The sequence below is a fragment of the Scyliorhinus torazame genome, chromosome 8 (assembly GCF_047496885.1).
Source record: "Scyliorhinus torazame isolate Kashiwa2021f chromosome 8, sScyTor2.1, whole genome shotgun sequence".
Lineage (NCBI taxonomy): Eukaryota > Metazoa > Chordata > Chondrichthyes > Carcharhiniformes > Scyliorhinidae > Scyliorhinus > Scyliorhinus torazame.
The window spans coordinates 115,300,829-115,322,108 of record NC_092714.1 but is presented as its reverse complement, the minus strand read 5'-3'; the positions used below and the strand labels follow the sequence as shown (position 1 = coordinate 115,322,108).

Sequence of the window (21,280 nt, the reverse complement as noted above, 5' to 3'; positions counted from 1 at the left end):
ACTGCAAATCGTATTACAAAAGTGCGAAAATTACTTAATTCTTTGTCACAAAAACATTTCAGAGTTTTGTGTCCTTGGGCACTCTCACCACTGAATACATTGCATTTATAATTACGGACATTATTGTCTAATTCTGTCACTCTTTTCCTTTCACCAATAATATTTGGGATGGTGGAGATGATCTTAGAACATGACATGTTTGATCAAGGGCTGGAACCCTATTATTTCTGCCTGTACAAAATATCTTTCTGCGGACTATATTACAAAATTGAAACCGGATACACTCCGTGCTCTACTCATTAGTGTAATTGAGTACTGAAGTGTGTATAGATTTGATCATCTTTAATCTTTAGACCTGTGGGTGAATTAATCTTTTTTTTTCAATCCTTCATATTTATCAGTTATGCCATCCTTTCTATCAGTACTGAGGGGCCTGTACAAATGCAGTTTGATGATGGTAGTAATGAACCAGCAACAAATTGTGTCTCTTTGAATGAACAATAATAGAAATAAGAAATAATTTTCTTTTTACGGTGCTTTCATGACGGGAGGTTGTCTTTAAAGCCAATGGATGGCCAATTTGCATCCAGTAAGTTCTCATAAACAGCAATGTGATAATGACCTGGTAATCTGAATATTGGGCAGGGCACTGGAAAGTACCCTGCTCTTTCTTGGAAAAGTGGCTTTGGACCTTGTACATTCACCTGAGAGGGTTTGACATCTCATGAGAAAGGCACATCTCTGACAGTGCAGTTTTCTCTCAATACTGCACTAGAGCGACGGCTTTAATTATGTGCTCAAATCTCTGGACTTGTGAGACTTGTACTTACAACCTTCTGACTCAGAGGGAGATCCGTACCAACTGAGCCATGGCTGCCGTGGGCTTTTTACCTACAAATTGGCAGGTACAGGCACTATTGCACAGTTCTCAGTAAGTATTGGCCAGTGTAAACCTATTTGCAGCTACCAATTATGACAATCTGTTGTCGACAAAGTTTTTGCTAATACACTTGTTAGACCTGAAAAATTCAGATCTTCCAAATCCGACATGCTTACTTTAAAGTTGCAGCACATTTTTTTTAAAATTGCTTTTCTTCATGTTTTGTGATGTTTACAGGGGATGCAATGTGGCAGTCCTGTAACAAAATCATAGCAAAAGAATACTGCGAATAAGCAGCACATTTAAATAGATTAGTGTCACACCAGCAGTTAATAAAGCTGGGTTTGACAGAGATTATCAAAAATGTTCAAAATAATTATTCATGCAGAATGCTACCTTTGAATAACTTGTAATGGAAGAGGATATGTCTATTTTAATCAAAGTGGGTTAGTTGTTCAGTTTAGTTTAATTTATGATATCAATGAAAGATCAACTTTATAAATTTAGGTACTCGATAAGAACTTGTAATTGCTGCCGCAGTAATATCTGATAACTAATAAAATCCAAAGTGATTTAATAAAATCTCTTGATATTTAATTATTGATGTTGGAAATTCCTTCAAGTGATAGACAGGATCATCGATGTAGTTAAGCATGAGTGGCTTCAGAATTAGAAAGAGTCCAAAAATAGCTGTCAAAATAACTGTGATAGAGCTTGCTGTGATTTATGCACCGATGCCACCACATCTTCAGGAGAGGGCAAATTAATCGTAGAAATGGAAAGGTTGCTGTTGATGATGCACCCGCTCTACAATTAGCATTGTGAAAATGACATCTTGCTGTCTGGTTCGCCGTTCAAATGCGTTGACTACCTGAACTGGTCACAGAATGTTAAGTCTTTTCAAGGCTAAGTACGCTTTCAACAGCATGAGAAATGCTAATTACTGCCTGTCCCTGACAGTGAAAATTCACTTTTAAAAGTGTGAAGTCTTAATCTTCCAGGTTTTAATTGCGGGAGATTTCTATTATCTCCAAATTTTAAAACTTTTTATTGCTTTTTTTTCCCGTTTCACATTTTCCCTCTCTTAAATCTGTCTTCCTTTCCTTCACTTCCTGTGTTTAATCTGAGTTCACCCACAGTAAAGTTCACTTTACCTCTCTTCCTGCTGTTCCCTTCAAAAGAGTTGATTGACTTTTTTGCAAGGTTCCAGATGCTGTTGAGAGGGGCACTGTCTGGTTTTGAGCTTGCACTTTTTCAGTAGCTTACAGGGCAACATAGCAACACTATTAAATGGTAAGGTGCAAATTTGATGAAAAGTAAGTGTTGTTTGCTGAATTTATCATAACAGTTACTTAGACAAGGTGTTAGAAAAAATGAACTTATTTGGTTTTATGTGTGTCCAAATGGTAAGTGGGCAAATATGGTTTTGAAAGCCAGTACTATTGCAAATATTTTTTTTTCTTTCCTGGGATGTGTCTCTTTCCTGGGATGTGGGGGTCAATGGCAATGCTAACATTTGTTGCCTATCATTAATTGCCCTTGAACGGAATGTTTCCGAGGGCAGTGAAGAGTCAACCACATTGCTGACATTGCTGTGGGTTTGGAGTCATTTGTAGATCAGACCAGGTAAGGATGGCACAATTCCTTGCCAAAAGGATATTAGTGAACCCAGATTGGTATTTATGACAATCAGTAATAGTTTCATGGTCACCATTACCGAGACTAGATTTATACTTCAGATTTAGCACTTCTTGCTTTGGTTTGGTTGGTAGGAGGGGCACCTCTGGGAACCTTGAGGGTATGATTCCCAGCATAACGTGGGTCATCGGGAAATTTTCAGGCAAGGGAAGGACGGACATCACGATGCAGGAGAGGCCCAAAGTTTATTTGGGCCTGGAGGAGTGCTTGGGCTGCTCCTAGTGAAATGGATTTATAAACAGTCTGACCAAAGTCAAAACTTTGCTTGGAATTGCTAAAATTTCAGTTCAGGGCAATAAAGAGAATTGTATATTGGTGGGTTAAAGGAAAATTGAGTTAAAGATCTGCATGATTTCTCAATTTTACCATTGATGTGAAGATATCTAGCTCATAGTGTCCGTTTGGTTCGGCAAATAACTAGAGTTGGTCATGACAATACTGTATGCCTTCTATTGCCTCATTCTTCATCCACATGGAATGTTGGAATGGGGCGTGGCAGATTTTTCTCCCTTCTCTGGAACCAGCAGACAACTTGTTTCTGCTCCCAGATAAAAAGCATATTTGCACGGAAGCTGAAACTGCTTTTTTATTCATCAAATACTTTTCTGTGTGTGTTCCATATATTCCCTTGCTTCCCTGCCGTGCTGCTAACCTGGACCAAATGAAATTTATTCCGATCACTCCTTATTGACTCTCCTATCCATGGGCCATAATGATGCTCCTAATGAACAGAGGCAGCAATTCTTTAAAATGCAGGCTAGACCAGTGTTTTAAAGGGGGATGATGTGTCAAGTCATGCATTCAGATAATAACTTGGTTATTGAATGCTGTCAATTTATATTGGAACCCTGGAAAGGCAAATGTTATCAGCCAAACTCAAATGCCAATAATTTGTAGAATAGATGTGTGAATGCATCCATTCTTCTAATCCGTTGTGAAGTTTATTATATTCTGGGATGCTTGCAGCATTAGGAACTTCTGTTTTATTCTGATATGTGGCCATCATCAAAGCTTCTTACGAACAATTGGTTTCTGGCACTGGTGTGTTCCCATTCCTTTGTATCTTACTTTTTCTGAGTTGTATGGAAGTCGCATTCTGATAGCATTCACATGGTCCATAAAAAGGTCATGAATTAGTTGATGGGCATTTTGAGTATATGATTTGACCTTTTTGACTTGTTGTTAGCAGCAGTTCACGGGGTTTTTGAAAGCACCTTTAAGTTCAATGTGATTTGCTTAAGCAGAAGTAAATAAGAAGGAAGGAATTTTTGTATGCAGTTATTCCCCGAGCTCACCCAGAGTTTATCACTGAGGAACTCCTGCATTTTCAGCAAGGTCTGAAAATGTTTTTGTCTTTTTAAAATCAAGCCTCAATTCATCAGATGACACTTCAAGTAGGCATACAAGTAGTTTTTAAATGTGGTGTTTCTACCTTGACCATTCTTTCATGCAGTGGATTCCAGATCCCTCCCTCCATTTTAATCCCTCTGTCAATTACTTTAAATCTATGCTCCCTGGTTTTTGATCCCTCTGCTAAGGCAAATAGGTGGTCTCTATTTACTCGATCCCTCGTAATTTTGCACAGCTCAGCTTTTTCTGTTCCAAGGTAAACAACCCCAGCCAATCCAATTTTTCCTCATAGCTAAATTTTTCCAGTCCTCACAAGTTCCCATAAATCTCTGCAAACTATCCAGCGCAATCATGACTTTCATGATGTGGTGACCAGAGCTGCATGCAACACTTAAGCTGTGATTTATCTGGTGTTTTGTCCTGTTCTACCATACCTCTCTTCTCTTATATTCTCTGCCTCAGTTAATAAAGGGAAGCATGCCATATGCCTTCTTAATTTGGTCTTCTAGCTTTATGGATCTGTGGACATGCATGCTAAAAGTCATTGGACTTTTAGCTGGCTCACTGCCTCCCCCACAGCAAGGGTGGGGTGAGAAAATCCCAGCTGTGGGGCTGAATTCTCCAAAAGTGGGGCTATGTCCCCACGCAGGCGTTGCACTCCCGAGTTTCCTGGAAAAAAAAACAGTTCACTTACCTTCAGGGGGCTAGCAGGGAATCGAGTGCTTCATGCAGCTTTGGCTGCGGATATGGGCTTCCACACTTCCGGTTCCGAGTCCGTGCATGCGCATGGTGGCAACAAACACAAACAAATTAGGCCCCACCGATCGGCCGCGCGTGTGAGGGGTCCATCCAGCCCGATCTCTCCCCCGGCCACCCATAAGGCCCGCCCGGTGCCAGATCACTCCACCCCCCACCGGGCGGCCGCGGACTGTGTTCGCAGCTGCCACGCAAGAGTCCCGACTGGCCATACCTCGCTGGGTGGGCCTCTGGCAATGGCCTCTCAGCCGCGCAGCGTAATTCGCAGACACGCAGTTATTCCGGGCCCGGAGAATCGGCAGAGCAGTGCCGGTCCCGATTCCGTCGGGAACTTCGATTCTCCGCCACCACGCAAAACGCGATTTTGTCATGGGCTGTGGAGAATCAAGCCCAGGGTCTTTACAATTATAAAAGGGTTTGATGGGGTTGATGTGGAGGAAATATTTCCACTTGTTGGGGAGACGAAAACTAGAGGCCATAATGTAAGATAATAACAAATAAATCTAGTAGGGCATTCAGGATAAACCTTTACCCAAAGACAATGTTATGATCCCAGTTGATATAACTGGACCGAAAATCCCAGAATGGAACCCTGGTTCAAAACACTGTAACTTTTACTTTTTCTTATAAAACATGGAGAAACCCTGGGCGGAATTCTTCCCCTCCCCACTCGGGGTGGGAGTATCGCCGCGTGAGTCCCGCCACGCCGCCCCGACAACCGCACGCGATTCTCCCATCTCCCCCCCCAAAACGGGCGCGGCGAGAATTACGGCTGGCCACTGGGAGAATCGCTGCTCGCCGTTTGTAACGGGCGAGCGGGGATTCTCCGGCCCGGATATGCCGAGTGGCCTGCCCAACGCGACGGGTTCCCACCGGCGCCGTCCACACCTAGTTGCTGCCCGCGGGAACAGCACGGGAACGCTGGGGGGGCGGCCTGTCGGGGGGGAGGGGGTTCTTGCACCGGCGGGGGGGGGGGGGGGGGGCTTCAAAAGGGGTCTGGCCCGCGGTCTTGACTGCTGTACAAACTGCTGAAAATTGCTTCAACTCTCAATCCCCAGGCTACATTGAAATGGCATCAAACATTTCATTTACCTCTGAAGTCTGTTGAAACACTTTAAATGTAGTTACTGCAACTGTTTCTTCAATTCTTTGATTACTCTTCCTTGACTTCTTCTGAACAATACCTTGGTTTCGGTTCCCTCAACTTCAGGTGTTTCCAGCATTCTTTATGTCCCAATTACTGGTTATCTGGATTGTATCTTGTTCCTTGGGAAGCTTGTATCTTTGCAACTTCCTTGTCCTGTCCAACTTCTCCTGGCAGAGTTGAGATGTTCACTCCCCAGTGTCCTGTCTCCACCTTCAATATATCCAGCTAAAACTAAAATTTAAAAAGCTTTTTCCCCTTAAAAGGGCCTCAAGTTGCTAAGTAAAACCCACAGGGGCTGGTTTAGCACAATGGGCTAAACAGCTGGCTTGTCATGCAGAACAACACCAGCAGCGTGGGTTCAATTCTCGCACCGGCCTCCCGAACAGGCGCCGGAATGTGGCGACTAGGGGCTTTTCACAGTAACTTCATTGAAGCCGACCTGTGGCAATAAGGGATTATTATTATTGCATGCGTAGATATTTTAATTATCACACTGTAACCTTCTCTAAGCACAATAGAATGACAGTTGGAATTGAAATCAACTCCCCCACAAACACCTTTGTCCAGCATGAATCTAACTACAGGTTTTACCCTTCCAGGCACAAAAATTCAATTAAACCCACTTAAAACTATACTTTATTTCTGATGTTTACCAATAAAAATATAAATCCTTTAAAATTACCTTTGCTTTCTGAAGGATGGTAAGAATGTTGAATGTGTAACCACAAACGTAGTTGAGGTAGATGGCATTGATGCCCTCGAGGGATGCTTGATGAACACATGAGGGAGAAAGGAATGCAAGGGTATCCTGAGAAGGTTAAATGAAGAGGGGTGGGAACAAGTTTGTGTGGAGCATAACACACTTAGATCAGTTGGACTGAATGGCCTGTTTCTGTGCAGTGGACTCGGTGTAAATCAACAATAATGATGCAGAAAATAAGATTACTTACTGGATTTTCTTATTTTTCGAATATGTAGTATTCTTCATAAGCCCTAAACTCTTGCCAACATCCCCTCAGGTTACTTATTTATTTGGGGGAAGAGTCAATGGAGATTAGCTTTGGGTCATAATTAAATTGGCTTCTATGGCGCAGGCCTTGGGGATTCAAGCAAAGCAGGAGCAGGGTACCACATACCTGGTCAACCAGCACAATATCTGGATGCAAATTCTTGAGTATTCTTAGCTTGTGGTTTCTCTAGAACTTCCAAGGATGACCAAGTTCCCAAAGTACGTGGATAATGCTGTCATTCAAAGTAAGATAAAGGCCCTCCAAGGTAGATATGCTTTGTAAAATAAATCATTTTTCATGCTATTATTTTGTTCATTTCAATATATTAGGACCCTGCAGACGTTCAGTGACATCCTGACCCTGACACCAGGGAGGCAACATACCATCCTGGAATCTCTTTTGCGGCCACAGAAAAACGCCCTGTCTTTTCCCCTTACAATTTAATCCTTGACTACTATAACCCTGACATTCATCCTGCTACCCTCTTGTGCAGAAGATCCACCCATGGTGCCATGAAGTTGGGTGCCACTGCTTTCCCCTGCACAGTCATCTCCCCCAAGAATATCCAAAATGGCATATCAGTTTAAACGGGGATGGCCACTGGGAACTCTTGCACTACCTGCCTTCCTCTATTCTGCCTGGTGGTCACCCAGACCCTTTCTACCTGTTCAACCTTCACTTGCGGTGTGCCACTTTACTGAACATGCTATCCACGACTTTCTCAGCATCGCAGTTGCTCCGCAGTTAGTGCACCCTAAGATCCAGCTCCAAAATGCAGTTAGCCAGTAGTTGCAGTTGGACACACTTCCTGCGCACATAGTCACCAAGGACAGCTGAAACTTCCACGATTTGCAGATTAAGAAACAAAATTGGGATGAAATAAAATAAAAAGGGGATTTGATAAGCCCGGCTGTCTGAAGGGGGGTTTTGAGGTGCAAATTCGCATACCAGTGAGAAAAGCAAGTGTTTATGTCACAATGGGCGATAAAAGAAGTAACTTCAAAGTGGAAAGATAAGGGAATTGGCATTTATATGGTAAAATCGGGATCCACAGGGTTGGTAACATCAAAGGGAAAGAATGATATATCCATAGCACAATAACTGGAGAAAGGGACACAGTGGAGGCAGCGACCATCCAGCTGTAGAAAACAGTTTCCCCTGAAAACAAGTTATTGCTAAGAAGGCAGCCGGTTAAAACCAAAACTCAAACTGAGAAGATTATGCCTTCACTGAAAATGGAGACAGTTTGTCCAAACATGGATAAATATCCTGTGCGTGGTAATTATCTGCTGGATTTAGCTCATCGGGTTATATAATACTGGATGTTGTTTGGGAACATGGGGGTCTCAGAGTTCAGGATACATAGGTATTTGAGAACAAAGGGGTAAATTCATGTGATACCGTGTTGTGTATAGCCATCAGTGTAGTTCACTGTACTGTTGTAGTGTATTATAGTCCTTCTTGTCGTGTGTTTTATTTTTTAAGTTAAAAAATATTGTTTATTAATTGATTATAAAGTAACTGGACTATTCCTCTCGGGTTTGCACATCTCTTCTCATATTACACCAAATTGAACATATAAAGCACTAAGAACTGGTGTTCCAAGTTACCCTTCTGGGTTTTTCGATACCCTTGCATGTAATATCAGCAGTTAAAAATAATCGTATTTGGACTTGGTGTCACGGTGCATTAGCGCTTGAGCAGCAAGTTGCAATTTTGTACCTTCAATTTCCTAACAAATTCAGTTTAAATTTCAGCTGTTCATTGATGGATAGGTAGTGAACAGGGAGATGATGCTTTCCCAGGAGGTCAAAACAAAATCACTTCCAGCTTTTCTTGCATGCATCTGAAGTGACACTTTGCAAAATCCTAAGAGGTGGTGAAGTGGCAAAAATGATCATAAAGTAAATGACAATGAAAATGGGACTTGGATTCTGGAGGAAAAATTCTTATGTACCTTACTAATGAGCAATGTTTTTATATTTGGATTGGGTGCTGATTGAACTGCCACGTTGTGCAATTAATGCTGAATTAGTTGAAGCATTTGCAACAGTGATCATTGCTGTTGGTGGTTTCACAAGTTTTTTGATATTAATAAATGTTGAAAATGTTTTGACAAATCCTGTCATTGGTGTAATCACTGTCTGGTTCTAGTTACAGAACCTTAATGAGATAAATTCTACTAAAAAGCAGTTGTATAAATCTGGATGGGCAACAGGTTTTTCCTCAACTGATGGATGTGTCCAGTTCAGGGCTCCACACCTCAGCAAAGATATGAAGGCCTTAGAGAGGTTGCAGAGGAGATTTACGAGAATGGATCCAGGGATGAGAGACTTCAGTTATGTGAATAGGTTAGAGGAGCTGGGATTGTTCTCCTTGGAGGAGAGAAAGTTGAGAGGAGGTTTAATAGAGGTATTCAAAATCATGTGATGTCTGGACAGAGGTGGAGAGTGAGAAACTGTTCCCTTTCAAGGACCACAGAATCATAGAATCATAGAATCATAGAATTTACAGTGCAGAAGGAGGCCATTCGGCCCATCGAGTCTGCACCGACTCTTGGAAAGAGCACCCCACCCAAGGTCCACACCTCCACCCTATCCCCACAACCCAGTAACCCCACCCAACACTAAGGGCAATTTTGGACACTATGGGCAATTCAGCATGGCCAATCCACCTAACCCGCACATCTTTGGACTGTGGGAGGAAACCGGAGCACCCGGAGGAAACCCACGCACACACGGGGAGGATGTGCAGACTCCGCACAGACAGTGACCCAAGCCGGAATCGAACCTGGGACCCTGGAGCTGTGAAGCATTTGTGCTATCCACAATGCTACCGTGCTGCACAGGTTACCGATTTAAAGTAAATGGCAAAAAAAAATGGACCTGAGGAAAATCTTTTTGAACCAGCAAATGATTAGGATCTGGAAGTCACTGCTTTAAAGTAAATGGCAAAAAACAAATTGACCTGAGGAAAACCTTTTTGAACCAGCAAATGATTAGGATCTGGAAGTCACTGCCTGAGAGTGCAGTGGAGGAAGATTCAACTGCAGCTATTAAAAGGGAATTAGATAATTAGCTGAATAGAAAATAATTGCATGGCTATGGGGAAAAGATGGGGAGTGGAACCAGCTGAGTTGCTCTTGCAAAGAGTTGTCATGGACATGACAGACTGAATGGACTCTTTCAAGCTGTTACCATTTTTATGATTCTAAGGACATATTGTTGACTGGCTCTTGTCTGAAAGGAATTGAATTAAAGTATCTTCTGGACTATCAGTGCCATAAGTTCATAAGATATGGGAGCAGAATTAAGCCTATTGACCAATCAAGTCTGCTCCACCATTCGATCCTGGCTGATCTCATCCTGGCCTTAACGCCACCATCCTGCTCGTTTTCCATAAACCTTTAACCCATGACCAATTAAACATTTGTCTAACACCACCTTCAATTTACTCTGTCCCAGCATCCACTGCACTCTGGGGTAGCAAATTCCACACATTCACAACCCTTTGGGAGAAGAAGTTTCTCCTCATCTCTGTTTTAAATTTCCTACCTCTTATCCCAAGACCTCTCGTTTTAGAATGCCCCACAAGAGGAAGCATCCGCTCCACCTTTATTTTATCCATGCCCTTTAGCATCTTGTATACCTCAATTTTATCTGCCCTCATTCGTCTAGAGAATGTAGCCTAAACTGTTCAATTTCCTTTCATACGACAACCCCTCATCTCTGGAATCAACCGAGTGAACCTCCTCTGAACTTCCTCCAATGCCATTACATCTTTCCTCAAATCAGGGGCTAAATTAATAAATAAATTTAAACCACTTTATAAAAATTTGAAATATCCAGGTGTAGAGATGATTCGGAAGTCATGGCCGAATAAAATTCAACTGCAAGATGGTGTTAATGACTGAAATGTCACTGTGGTAAATGGAGAAATGCATGTACATTTAATGAGGTAAAGTCAAAAATGTTTCGACTTCACATCAGAAATGCAGCGCAAACGTAACATTACAATCAGAAATCTATTTTAGACTCCGCCTGTTCCCATATTAGCCATTTATCCCCATTTGAATTTGTTACGTATAGTACATTTTCCGCATCGTCCAACATCCTTCCTCTGTAAACCCTGCACGAGTCGGGCTTTTAAAAATATATTAGTTGGTGGAGAAAATATATTGGTTGGTGATGCAGCTAGAAATAACTACAACAGAAACAATAGGCGAGATTGTTCATTTCAGAAGCTAAGTGTTGACGTCAGGACGGAATCAGTGGACCTCCACAACCACTAAATTGGCGCCGACCCCAGAGCAATTCATGACCCACTAATGGGCTAGCACCAGCACCACATGGAACTCGATCGATTCCAATGAAAAACCGTGTCCAATTCGATGGTGTCGGGATTTCCAATTGAGAGGCTGACGAGCTGAAGCCACATATTACCTCGCCACTCCCCACACACACTCAGCCCAGCCAACAAGATGGCAGCATGGAGATCGTCACCCTGGATTCCGGATGCAGAGCTCGAGACCCTGCTGGATGCCATGGAGGAGAGGCGGGCCACCCTGCTCCCCTGGGAGGGAAGGAGGCTGACACCCGCAGCCATACACCGGGCCTGGGCTCAGGTAGCAGACGGAGTGAGTGCCGTGAGCCCCACTGCCAGAAACGGACACCAGTACAGGAAGAAGCTGCACAACCTCCTCTGGGCACCCAAGGTGAGTAACCAGCACCAAGCCACTGGCACCAACCCCCGACCCACATATCCAAAACCAACCCCCATACCCCAACCCAGAGGGCGACCACACCATACCCGCTAGCAGTGTGCATGCAACCCACCCTGCACCACATGTCAGTGCCTATACCGCCTGCCATGGCCGGGTGCACTGTCCATAAATGCCAACAGCTGCCCACCCCCGGTGCTGCAGGCGTTCGACTGCCTGTGCGCTTGCTGTCTCTCCCCCAGCCCCCCACCCCACACCTCCCAGTTGAAGGTGGCACATAACCACAGAGAGAGAGAGGAGACCAGAGGGGAATGGCCAGACCTGCGACCAATCACCGTCACAGAGCAGCAGACACTGAACCTAGTCAATGAGCTCGGAGAGAGGACAGTCGCTGAGGCGGAGGTCTACATCGGGCAAGCAAGTGAGCCCCTGATGAGTTGCGTTCTCCCTCTGGCATGCATGGCATGATCCCCCTCACTTACCCTCACCACCCACCTCCCCCACATCATCCCCACCCCATGATCCAGTCATACGTCATAGCTTGCGTCTTGCAGGATCACCTGGCGATGAGATTATGGATCCCCCGCCCCCCCGAACCCAACCCCAAGTGGATTCCAGTGAGGAGTTGGCAACGGATAACAAAGAAAGCCCCCAAACGCCAGCCTGAGACACCCTAGAGCATCAATCCCAGCATGGCACCGACTTTCATAGATTTCATAGAATTTACAGAGCAGAAGGAGGCCATTCGGCCCATCGAGTCTGCACCGGCTCTTAGAAAGAGCACCCTACCCAAGGTCCACACCTCCACCCTATCTCCATAACCCAGTAACCCCACCCAACACGAAGGGCAATAAGGGCAATTTATCATGGCCAATCCACCTAACCTCTTTGGACTGTGGGAGGAAACCGGAGCACCCGGAGGAAACCCACGCACACAGGGAGAGGATGTGCAGACTCCGCACAGACAGTGACCCAAGCCGGAATCGAACCTGGGACCCTGGAGCTGTGAAGCAATTGTGCTGTCCACAATGCTACCGTGCTGCCTGTTGGCACTCACCTTGGTTGGGCACATTAGTGAAGAGGCTCCTGGGGCACTATCTGGTGTGCACCACACACGTGTAGCAGTACATCAAGTGGAGGTAGGAATCCCTGAGGGGGCGGATGGTCAGATGGCGGCCTGACCCCAGGGAGTGCTGCCTTCCAGACAGGTTTCAACTTCCCACTGATACTGGAGATGGAGACGTACAGTCGAGTACTACAGGAGGTGTTGTCGGCAAGCATTCAGTTCCTGCAGGTGCAGCTGGAGGAGTCCAACCACTTGCAGGGCAGGTGCTGACCATACATGCCACCCAGGTTGAAACCGCACAGGTGGTGTTCATGGTGGAGGCCTTGGGGACAAATGTCTCAGCCATGGGTCAAGATGTCCAAGGCCTGGCGCACTCTGTGTGGGTGGTGGCCAAGGCACAGGACAGCACTTCTCTGTCACAGGCGGCTATGTACATTGCCGCAGCACTCCAGAGCTTGGCCCAGTTACAACGGGTTATGGCTGTGGGCTTCGACGGCATTGCCTGGGCGCTGGCTAACCTGAGCCAATCCCAGAAGGGGATGCCCCAGTCCCTGTGCCCCATGGGTACAAGCATGGAGACCCTGGCTGAGATGAGCGGGCCTCCAGGACTGACAGCAGCAGGTGGTGGGGGAGATCCAGGGATTAGCTCCGATCGCACCCCCGTCTCAAGGAGTAGCCTGGGGGCCACCCAGCACCCTGAGGGAGGAGAAGGTGAATGGGGCCTGTGCCCGCAGGGGAGGTGCTAGAACATCACAGCGCCTTGGCCACCCCCACTCCCCTCCACGTTCAGTGGGCAGCTGGCAGAACAGGGTGGCACCATGCCACCTGGGACACCCGAGCGACTGCCAGGCCCATCCAGGTCCGGTCCCTCCAAACGGCGACCGCCAAAGGGTACCTAGGTCACAGGGTGGGATCACAGCAGACCACCTCCACTCCTGATGTACCGCCTGGTGATCCACCTAGATGTAGTTTTAGGGCCCATAAGGCCATAAAGGTAAACACCAGTTAAGTTGGTACAGATGCAGGACACTGGATAGCAATAGGGGCTAGGGCACACCCATTATAGAGATGTTCACTTGTTATGATTTTAAACAACAATGGAAGAAAATGAATGATCAATATTGATTTAACGGAGGAGAAGAAAAAAAAGAAATGGAAGAGGTTAAGCGCATGAATCATTGAGTGCTGGGTGGAAGTAATGCCAAATTAATATTAAATCTCCAAAGTGTACTGCTCATACTGCTGAGTAAAAGGAACACAAAATGAGATAAGACAGCTCAGCTGAGCAATCCTGTTGTATTAAATTCACATGTCATTATTCCATGATGGATTTTATTCCTACATCGTATTTGGGGACAGAAATATATTTTCCCGACTACCTGTGAGGGAAAAAAATCCAGTTGATTTTTCATTATCAGTATAAGCTTCAATCCTGCTTCTCAAATATAGTGGGCTTGATTCTCCGTTTTGGGACTATGTCCCCATACCGTCGTGAAAACTGTGGTCTTTTACACCAGGAAAACGGGTGTCAAAAGGCCACAGATTCACCGTCTTGCAGGGGGCTAGCAGGCAGCTGTCATACAGCTCGCAGCTATAGCTACTGATACGGCCCCCTGCACCTCTGGGTCAGAGGCTGCGCATGGCGGTGGCCTCCAGCAGCTGCGTCGTGCTCCATGGCGGATTCAGCCCGCGGACCTGGACCGCCGAAATAATGCCCCGCATCGGCCGCTCGCCCAGTCCGGACAGCCCGCACACATAGCCCCTAGTCCCGAATGAAGCCCCCCTTGCCCTCCAATCGGCCCTCCCCTGATTGTGACGGCCCCGGACTGAGTCTGCAGCCGCCCCGCGAGTTCCCGAACGGCAGGATCATATTAGAACCACGGCGTCGGGAATTTGGCTGGTCAGGGACGGAGAATAGTAGGGCGGGCCTCGGGCAATGGCCTCAGGTGGTGGATACTCGCCGCGGCATACTTCCCGAGTACGGCACTTTTCAGGTGGCAGAGAATAGCAGAACCGGCTCCGGTCCTGATTTTGTGCAGGAAAACGGTTTCTACGTGATTTCGGCATCGTGGTGCGGAGAATTTAGCCCATAGTTCCAGCTAACCTTTCAAAGTGGCAATTGAGGTTGAATCAGTTCCCTTCCTTGGAGGTTTGTTCCTCAAATGGACGATACGAAAAGGAGGAAAAAGCACTATTTCAAATCTGTGATTGAGGTTTGTGAATGTGTTCTTATGTTCTGTTTGTTGCCCAAGCAGAATGGTTTAGTTACTTCCACCTCATCTATACTTACCAATATTTTTGGAAGATCTGAATCACGTCTTCCAGTTTTTCCTTTGGTGAAAATTAATTTAGTCACTTGAATCGTCAGCCTGTGGAGGCCTGCAATTTCCCTGATCAGTCAGCTGTGAATTATTTTGAATGTGCTTGTGTTCACTCTCAGATCCAGTGACTGAGACTGCATGTTCTTTTCGAATTGGCCTTGCCATCAATCTGCATTATGTCAGTGTGACCAGTGCCAGTATCCTGAATTGTCATATCAGCATGTGACCAGGTACCTTCAGAGTGTGCTAAGTGATCACTCCAAAACCTTTTCTTTGTGCCTCTGATAAAAGAGGTCAGACACTTTCATGTTGTCCCTGATTACCATTCTCTGCTCCCTTATGCTTTACCAATGATTATATTATCACTAAAATCCATCTGCTTTATTTCAGCCAATCTATGTAATTATTTCAGACCTCTTGGAAGGTAGTCAACCTCTCTTCTCCTTGTTAACTGCTCACAAAGTTCTGTGTCCTCAGCAAATTCAGCAGTGCAAACTTTTGGGTGTTTTGAAGTGTAAAAACCTTTTAATTCAAATAGTAAAAGTAAAATCTGCATAGTCCCAGATGACCATAGACTGCTTTCCCCTTTGAGGGGGAGTGCTGACTGGTGGTGATTTAACCTGAGGATAACTGTTCTCCAGGCGAGGGGCAAGATTGAGAAGGCAGGCCTTCATGTACAACCTCAGCCGGTACGAGAATTGAACCCACGCTGTTGGCCTTGCTCAGCATCACAAACCAGCTGTATAGCCAACTGAGCGAAACTAGCCTCCAAATTCAAATATTTTGATTCTGAATTCTCAATTTCTAACCATGTGGTCCTCAGTTGGGAGTTCCAATCTGTGCTGAAAATAAAATAACCCCACCCCCCCCAGTGGATGCAGAAGCCCACCCCACAAGCACTAGGGCAGCCCTCCACCATGGAAAGGCAGAAGCTCCCACATGCATAAGGCCCCACCCCTCCCATCTCCCAACGGAACTCCCCAAGGTCTTGCCCCTGGGCAATGCCACACGTTCTGGGCGGGAACCTCATTACCTCACTCATGAGGCGCGGAGAAAATCAGAGAACGAGAACTCCCCACTGAGATTCCCGTTCCAGCAGTTTTGTGACATTTTCCGCCAGCATCACCATTTTGCCTGCGGCGAAGGCTGCCCGAAAATCCCAGCCAATGTCTTTCTTTCTGTTCTGCACTGACATTTCATTGAACTGTGTCTCAGGAGAAATATACGAGAGAACCGATGGTGGAACTGTGCATAGGAAAACTGTTCCCCCGCCCCCACCAGATAGGGTTCACCAAATCAAGAGATTTCCCGACTCCACAAACCCGTCCTTATAAAATGCCTGCCCGCTGGTCGGATTTCCAGTCAGGGGGTGTGGGCTGAAAAAGGAGTTGGGATGGGCAACATCGGAATGATTGCGCAGGCTGCCGGGTGCAGTTGGGATGTGTGGGAAGGGCAGTGGGGTGTGGATGGGGGGGGTCGGGGAAGTGCTTGGGCACAAGGCCTGCTTCTGAGCTCCAGCACAATGGTTAAATAAATAATACATAAGAAAACAAAAACAGCACTCAGCTCTCTCACACTCCCTATACCCCATCCATGCTAATCTATACCAAGCTTTGCCAAAATGCCCCCACCCACCCTCCCATGGCCCAATTCCGACCTACGCCAAATTAGTGTGTCTCCCCATTCCCATTGCCCATATGCTCCATGCCAACTTAGTGCCAACTCACATTCTCATACATCACTCTTTTCCCTTATCCCTGCCATGCCAACTCACTTAATACCCTTGGACAGCTCTAGGCAGCTTTGACACTTGCTGGGCAACTTTAACACCTCTTAGATAGTGTTGCTGAATGTTTATCTCTTTCGTTGGCTCTGAATATGGCGGTCAATATGGTCGCCTTCCTTAATTCTAATTACGTTTGCTCTAGAGTCGCCAGGTATCTTTCGATACCGCCACAAGGTTCAAACCGAATACTGATCAAAGACTCGATACACCAGTTAGTTAGTTCAAAGTCAAATGCTTATTTATTTACACACACAGTTAAATATACTCATGCACAAATGCTACAAACTAAACTATCACTACTGCTAAAGCCTATACTTAGCTTCGGGCGCCTACTCAGTCAGAGGAACAATGGCCATTGTTCGGTTCTGAGGCTGCTGGGGTGGAACTGTAACGGGATAACAGCTAAGGTCGTCCGTCTGGTAGCACGCGTTGACCTTGGACTTACTTGTTTCTGGTGCAGCTGTTGGACAGGTCTCTCGGTGAGAGCCGGATCCAAGAGAATGATTCTCTCTTGGGGGCTCCTTCTTATACCCAAAGGGGCTTCGCACTCTTTTGGGCGGGCATGGAACTTGGCCCCAATCAATTGGGCCGTTTCTCCATCGTTTCTATCGATTTCATCCAATAAAGGGTGGGTGCCCTGATGGCTGGGCGTGTCCTAGGTAGCCGTTGGCCTGCTTTGTTCTGGTTTCCTCTGGCGCCGGGGTGTCTGCCTTAGTATCGGTTACTCAAATGTAACTCTTTCGTTCCCGGAGATGGGCCATTAGTATGCTAATTGGCCTACAGTTTTGGTCTTGTCTGGGAGCTGCGGCTCCAATCAACAGACAAAGCCTGAGCCTGCTTGTTTTCTCAGTATTGTCCATTTTTCCTGCAATCTTTGCAAACTGTCCATTTTGCAATCGACCACTTCTGGAAAGTGGCCATCCCAGATGGCTACAATAGCTTTAACAGGTTTCACAGCTGGACAGCCGTTTAACAATTCCGTTACAGCTGGACAGCTCTTGCACAGCTAGGCAGCTCCAACGAGTTTGTGTGTAATCACGTTCACTTTTAACAATCCCAAAGGTGCCTTAAGAACTCAGGATTACTATTTAAAAATTATCATGGATTAAAAATAAGGGATCGCTCATTTAAGACAGAGGTGAGGAGAATTATTTTCTCTGAGGGTTGTGAATCCTTTCCTCAAAAGGCAGCGGAAGCAGAAGCTTTGACTATTTTAAAGGCAAAGATTTTTAATTAACAAGATTATTGGGGTCAGCAGGAATGTGGGGTTGAGGTTACAATCAGCTCAGCCATGATCTTGAATGGTGGAGCAGGCTCAAGATGCTGAATAGCCCACTTCTGCTGTTAGTTGTTGTTTGTTAGTTGTTGTTTGTATGTTAATTGTCACTAGGGTGCCTTACCTGTCCCAAATATTTTCTTGGGAACCTACATATAAAAGTGTGCCCTAACCCTCCAAAAGGGGCACCCTGTCTATCCAAAAGAATCCACCAAGTTCAGACCTCCTCTTACTTGTTCTAATCTGTACACACCGGATTCCACACTCCTGATCTTCCAAAATCCCACTTTGCTTGAGGTTTAAATGGCCAGCTGCCTCTGTGCACCCGTGAATCCTGGCCTGAGTCAAGTCCTGCCCTGGCGAAGGTGGGGTGTGCTGGGTCAGGGGCAGGACTTAGAAATTTCAGCCATTTAACAGAGAGCCTCTCAGTCCTTGTGAAAACGTGGGCATCTGAGTTTCCAACTTTTATCCTTAATTCTGACTCGTTCCTTATTACAAAATAGTCTGAATTAGTCCCTTACATTGGCTGAAGGCGACAGCCACCTGTTGTCACTCCGCTCTGTAACTGGAGTCACCTAGGTGAAAGACAAATATCCTGGGCTGCAGAAGTTACTTTCCATTGTGAACAAATGATGTATCATATTTATCTACATATCGCAGCTAAACAAACAAACAATGCTCCATCCTCCTATCAATCATATAAACTGTTGTAAACATTTATATGTTAACCTATTCCCGTGGATACTAATACAATTAAGAGCAAATATTGAATACTGGAATTCAAAGAACTTTCCTTGAGTTTGTTCAATTCTTTATATTAATTGATCTAACTTCATGTTGGCAACAAAAACCTGTCTCAGAAGAAATATTGTGTTGTTAGGGGCCACAGTTTTCTGTTAAATTTGAACCTGGTAATTGATCTCCACATATAAGTAATGCTGTGGGAAGATATTATACAGTACAGAACTGTCATTTACAAAAAACAAAATATATATACCTGTAAAGTGCTAGGAATTAACAGTTTCTCAATGTAATTAGGAGCTACAGGGTTTCTATAGGTGACAGTGTTATAACTTAGAAATGTTGAAGAGTGGATTATTCTCTGTACGAGCCCATTGTTGGTTATGCATGGACAGCTGATTTATTCTCAAAGAATGCACTGAAAACTGTTGACGCAGATCATGGAGTTGGTTAGTTGTAGGCTTTTCACACGGATGTCTTGGGAGAGTACGTCAGCAGCATGTCTGTGTACCACTCTGTGTCATAGGCACAGGATAAATCAAGAATGGTGGCTGCTGTCTTTGGGCCTTTCTGAAAAGTGGCCTCAGTATTTTGAGTGTATTGGTCAGCGACTGAACCAGCTTGGCGCAGTTGAGACTTCTGTGAAAACCTGCCTGGTGAGGGTGGATGGGGGAGGAGGGCATTGCTGCTTCCAGGGTGGGACTTGATCTGTTTAGCGGAGACGTTCTAGGACCTTGTATGTTTGAGAGCTGGCGATGGGGTGGTTGTTGCGTGCATCATCAAAGTGTTTCCCTGGCTTGGCCATGGCCACGAACTAGGATTGGTGCCAGATCTTTGAAATGGTACCTGTGTTGTGAATGTCAATAGGTAGCTTTCCCAGCAACATCCTTTGAGAATTCTGGGTTAATCCCATAAATCCCTGATTCCTTGCATGACTAGGTTGCCATCAGGGCACTGTCCATTTCCTTTAGTCTTTAAGGGCTTGAGATGTCTGTCAAAATGTCACGAAAACAATTCTTTCTCACAGATTTTTTTCACAGAGTCCAAAGATATGTAGGTTAGGTGAATTGTCCATGCTAAATTGCCCCTTAATTTCCAAATGTTGGGTGGAGTTATGGGGATGGGGCAGGGGTGGGCCGAGGGAGGGTGCTCTTTCAGAGAGTCGGTGCAGGCCAAATGGGCTGAATGGCCTCCTGCATTTGTAGGGATTCTATGATTCCATGTTTAATGCAAAGTATTAATACATGCATGAAAGTGAGATTATGAAGCTGTAATAAGAACTGAAAATTCTGGAAATATTCAGATGAGCAGTTTTCTGACAGCGGCTGTCCTGCCTGCTCTTTGAATAGTGCCACCTGAAAGGGCAGATTGCCCTATGATTTAATGCCTCAACCAAAAGAAGTCACCTCTGACAGGGCAGCATTCCCTCAAGTCAGCACTGAAGTATTAACCTCGGTCTTGAGCTCACAGAACTTCTGAGCAAGAGGCCAGAGTGCTACTATTGAATCACAGCTGGCACCCAATGTTTAGTGTTGAAAGAGTTAGCATACAGTTGAGCTTTGGTTTTAAAAGTGTATTTTATAACTTACACGGCATCAGCTGTATTGCAACTGAATTTATGAACTCCAAAGCAGTTATAAAATTGTAGCTCCACGGATTAAAATCTATTAGTTGTGGAGTACAGAAGTGCCACAGGGAAATTAAAACTATATAAGCATTTGCAGGTTTTATTTGCTGTCACACACAACTCCATATTGATTCCAAATAACTAATCTGCAAGAGAAGTGTAGCTCAGTTGGGTCATGCCATGTATTTAATTTACAGTTGACAGAAGGTTTAATTTTTTTTTCCATTCATAACCATTAGGCCTTGATGACTGCCTCCAGCAATACATTAAGAACTTTGAGAGGGAAAAAGTCAGTGGAGATCAACTTCTGCGCATTACTCACCAGGAACTAGAAGAGCTTGGGGTCACTCGTATCGGCCATCAGGAGCTTATTCTGGAGGCAGTGGACCTGTTGTGTGCTTTGGTAAGTACAACTTCTTTGCATTTTCTGCTCCTTCGGCAGTCTCTTTTACAAAGCGTGGCCAGGACTTTGCGGCCGCGCCCGCTCAGCAGGGTATTACAGTCCCACCAAAATAAAAGCCAATTTAAATCGCCTGCCCAACCTAGGAGGGACCATGAGGAGACCATGGCCTGGCGGGACCATGAAATCCTGGCCTGCATTTCAAACTGATAAGTCTTCAGAAATCACAGTGTTCCATTGAAAAGGACCCATTTGCATGGCTATGGGGAATGAATGGGGTAATGGGCCTTCGAGAGCAAAATGAACTGAGGACCTCTTACTGTGCTGTAAAATTTTGTCATTATCTTGTAACTTGAGGTGACAGATTGTTATATTGCTTGTTTGTAATATGCCGTTACTCTTTGCATTACTTCCAGAATGCTCAGATGGTTAGATTTCAATGAAACTACCAATCTTCAATTCAAAGCAAAATAGATGTAATGAATAATTAATTAAATATTAA

General features: G+C 45.2%; 1 protein-coding gene across 4 annotated transcripts in view; it reads left to right on the top strand.

Moving 5' to 3' along the window:
- Positions 1-21,280, top strand: part of cnksr2a (connector enhancer of kinase suppressor of Ras 2a) — an 842,905-nt gene that overhangs the window by 211,989 nt on the left and 609,636 nt on the right. For all 4 annotated transcript variants that reach the window (XM_072514072.1, XM_072514071.1, XM_072514073.1 and 1 more), the window contains exon 2: positions 20,618-20,781. In XM_072514072.1, the coding sequence (XP_072370173.1) occupies positions 20,618-20,781 (164 nt within the window). The remainder of the gene's footprint in view (positions 1-20,617; positions 20,782-21,280) is intronic.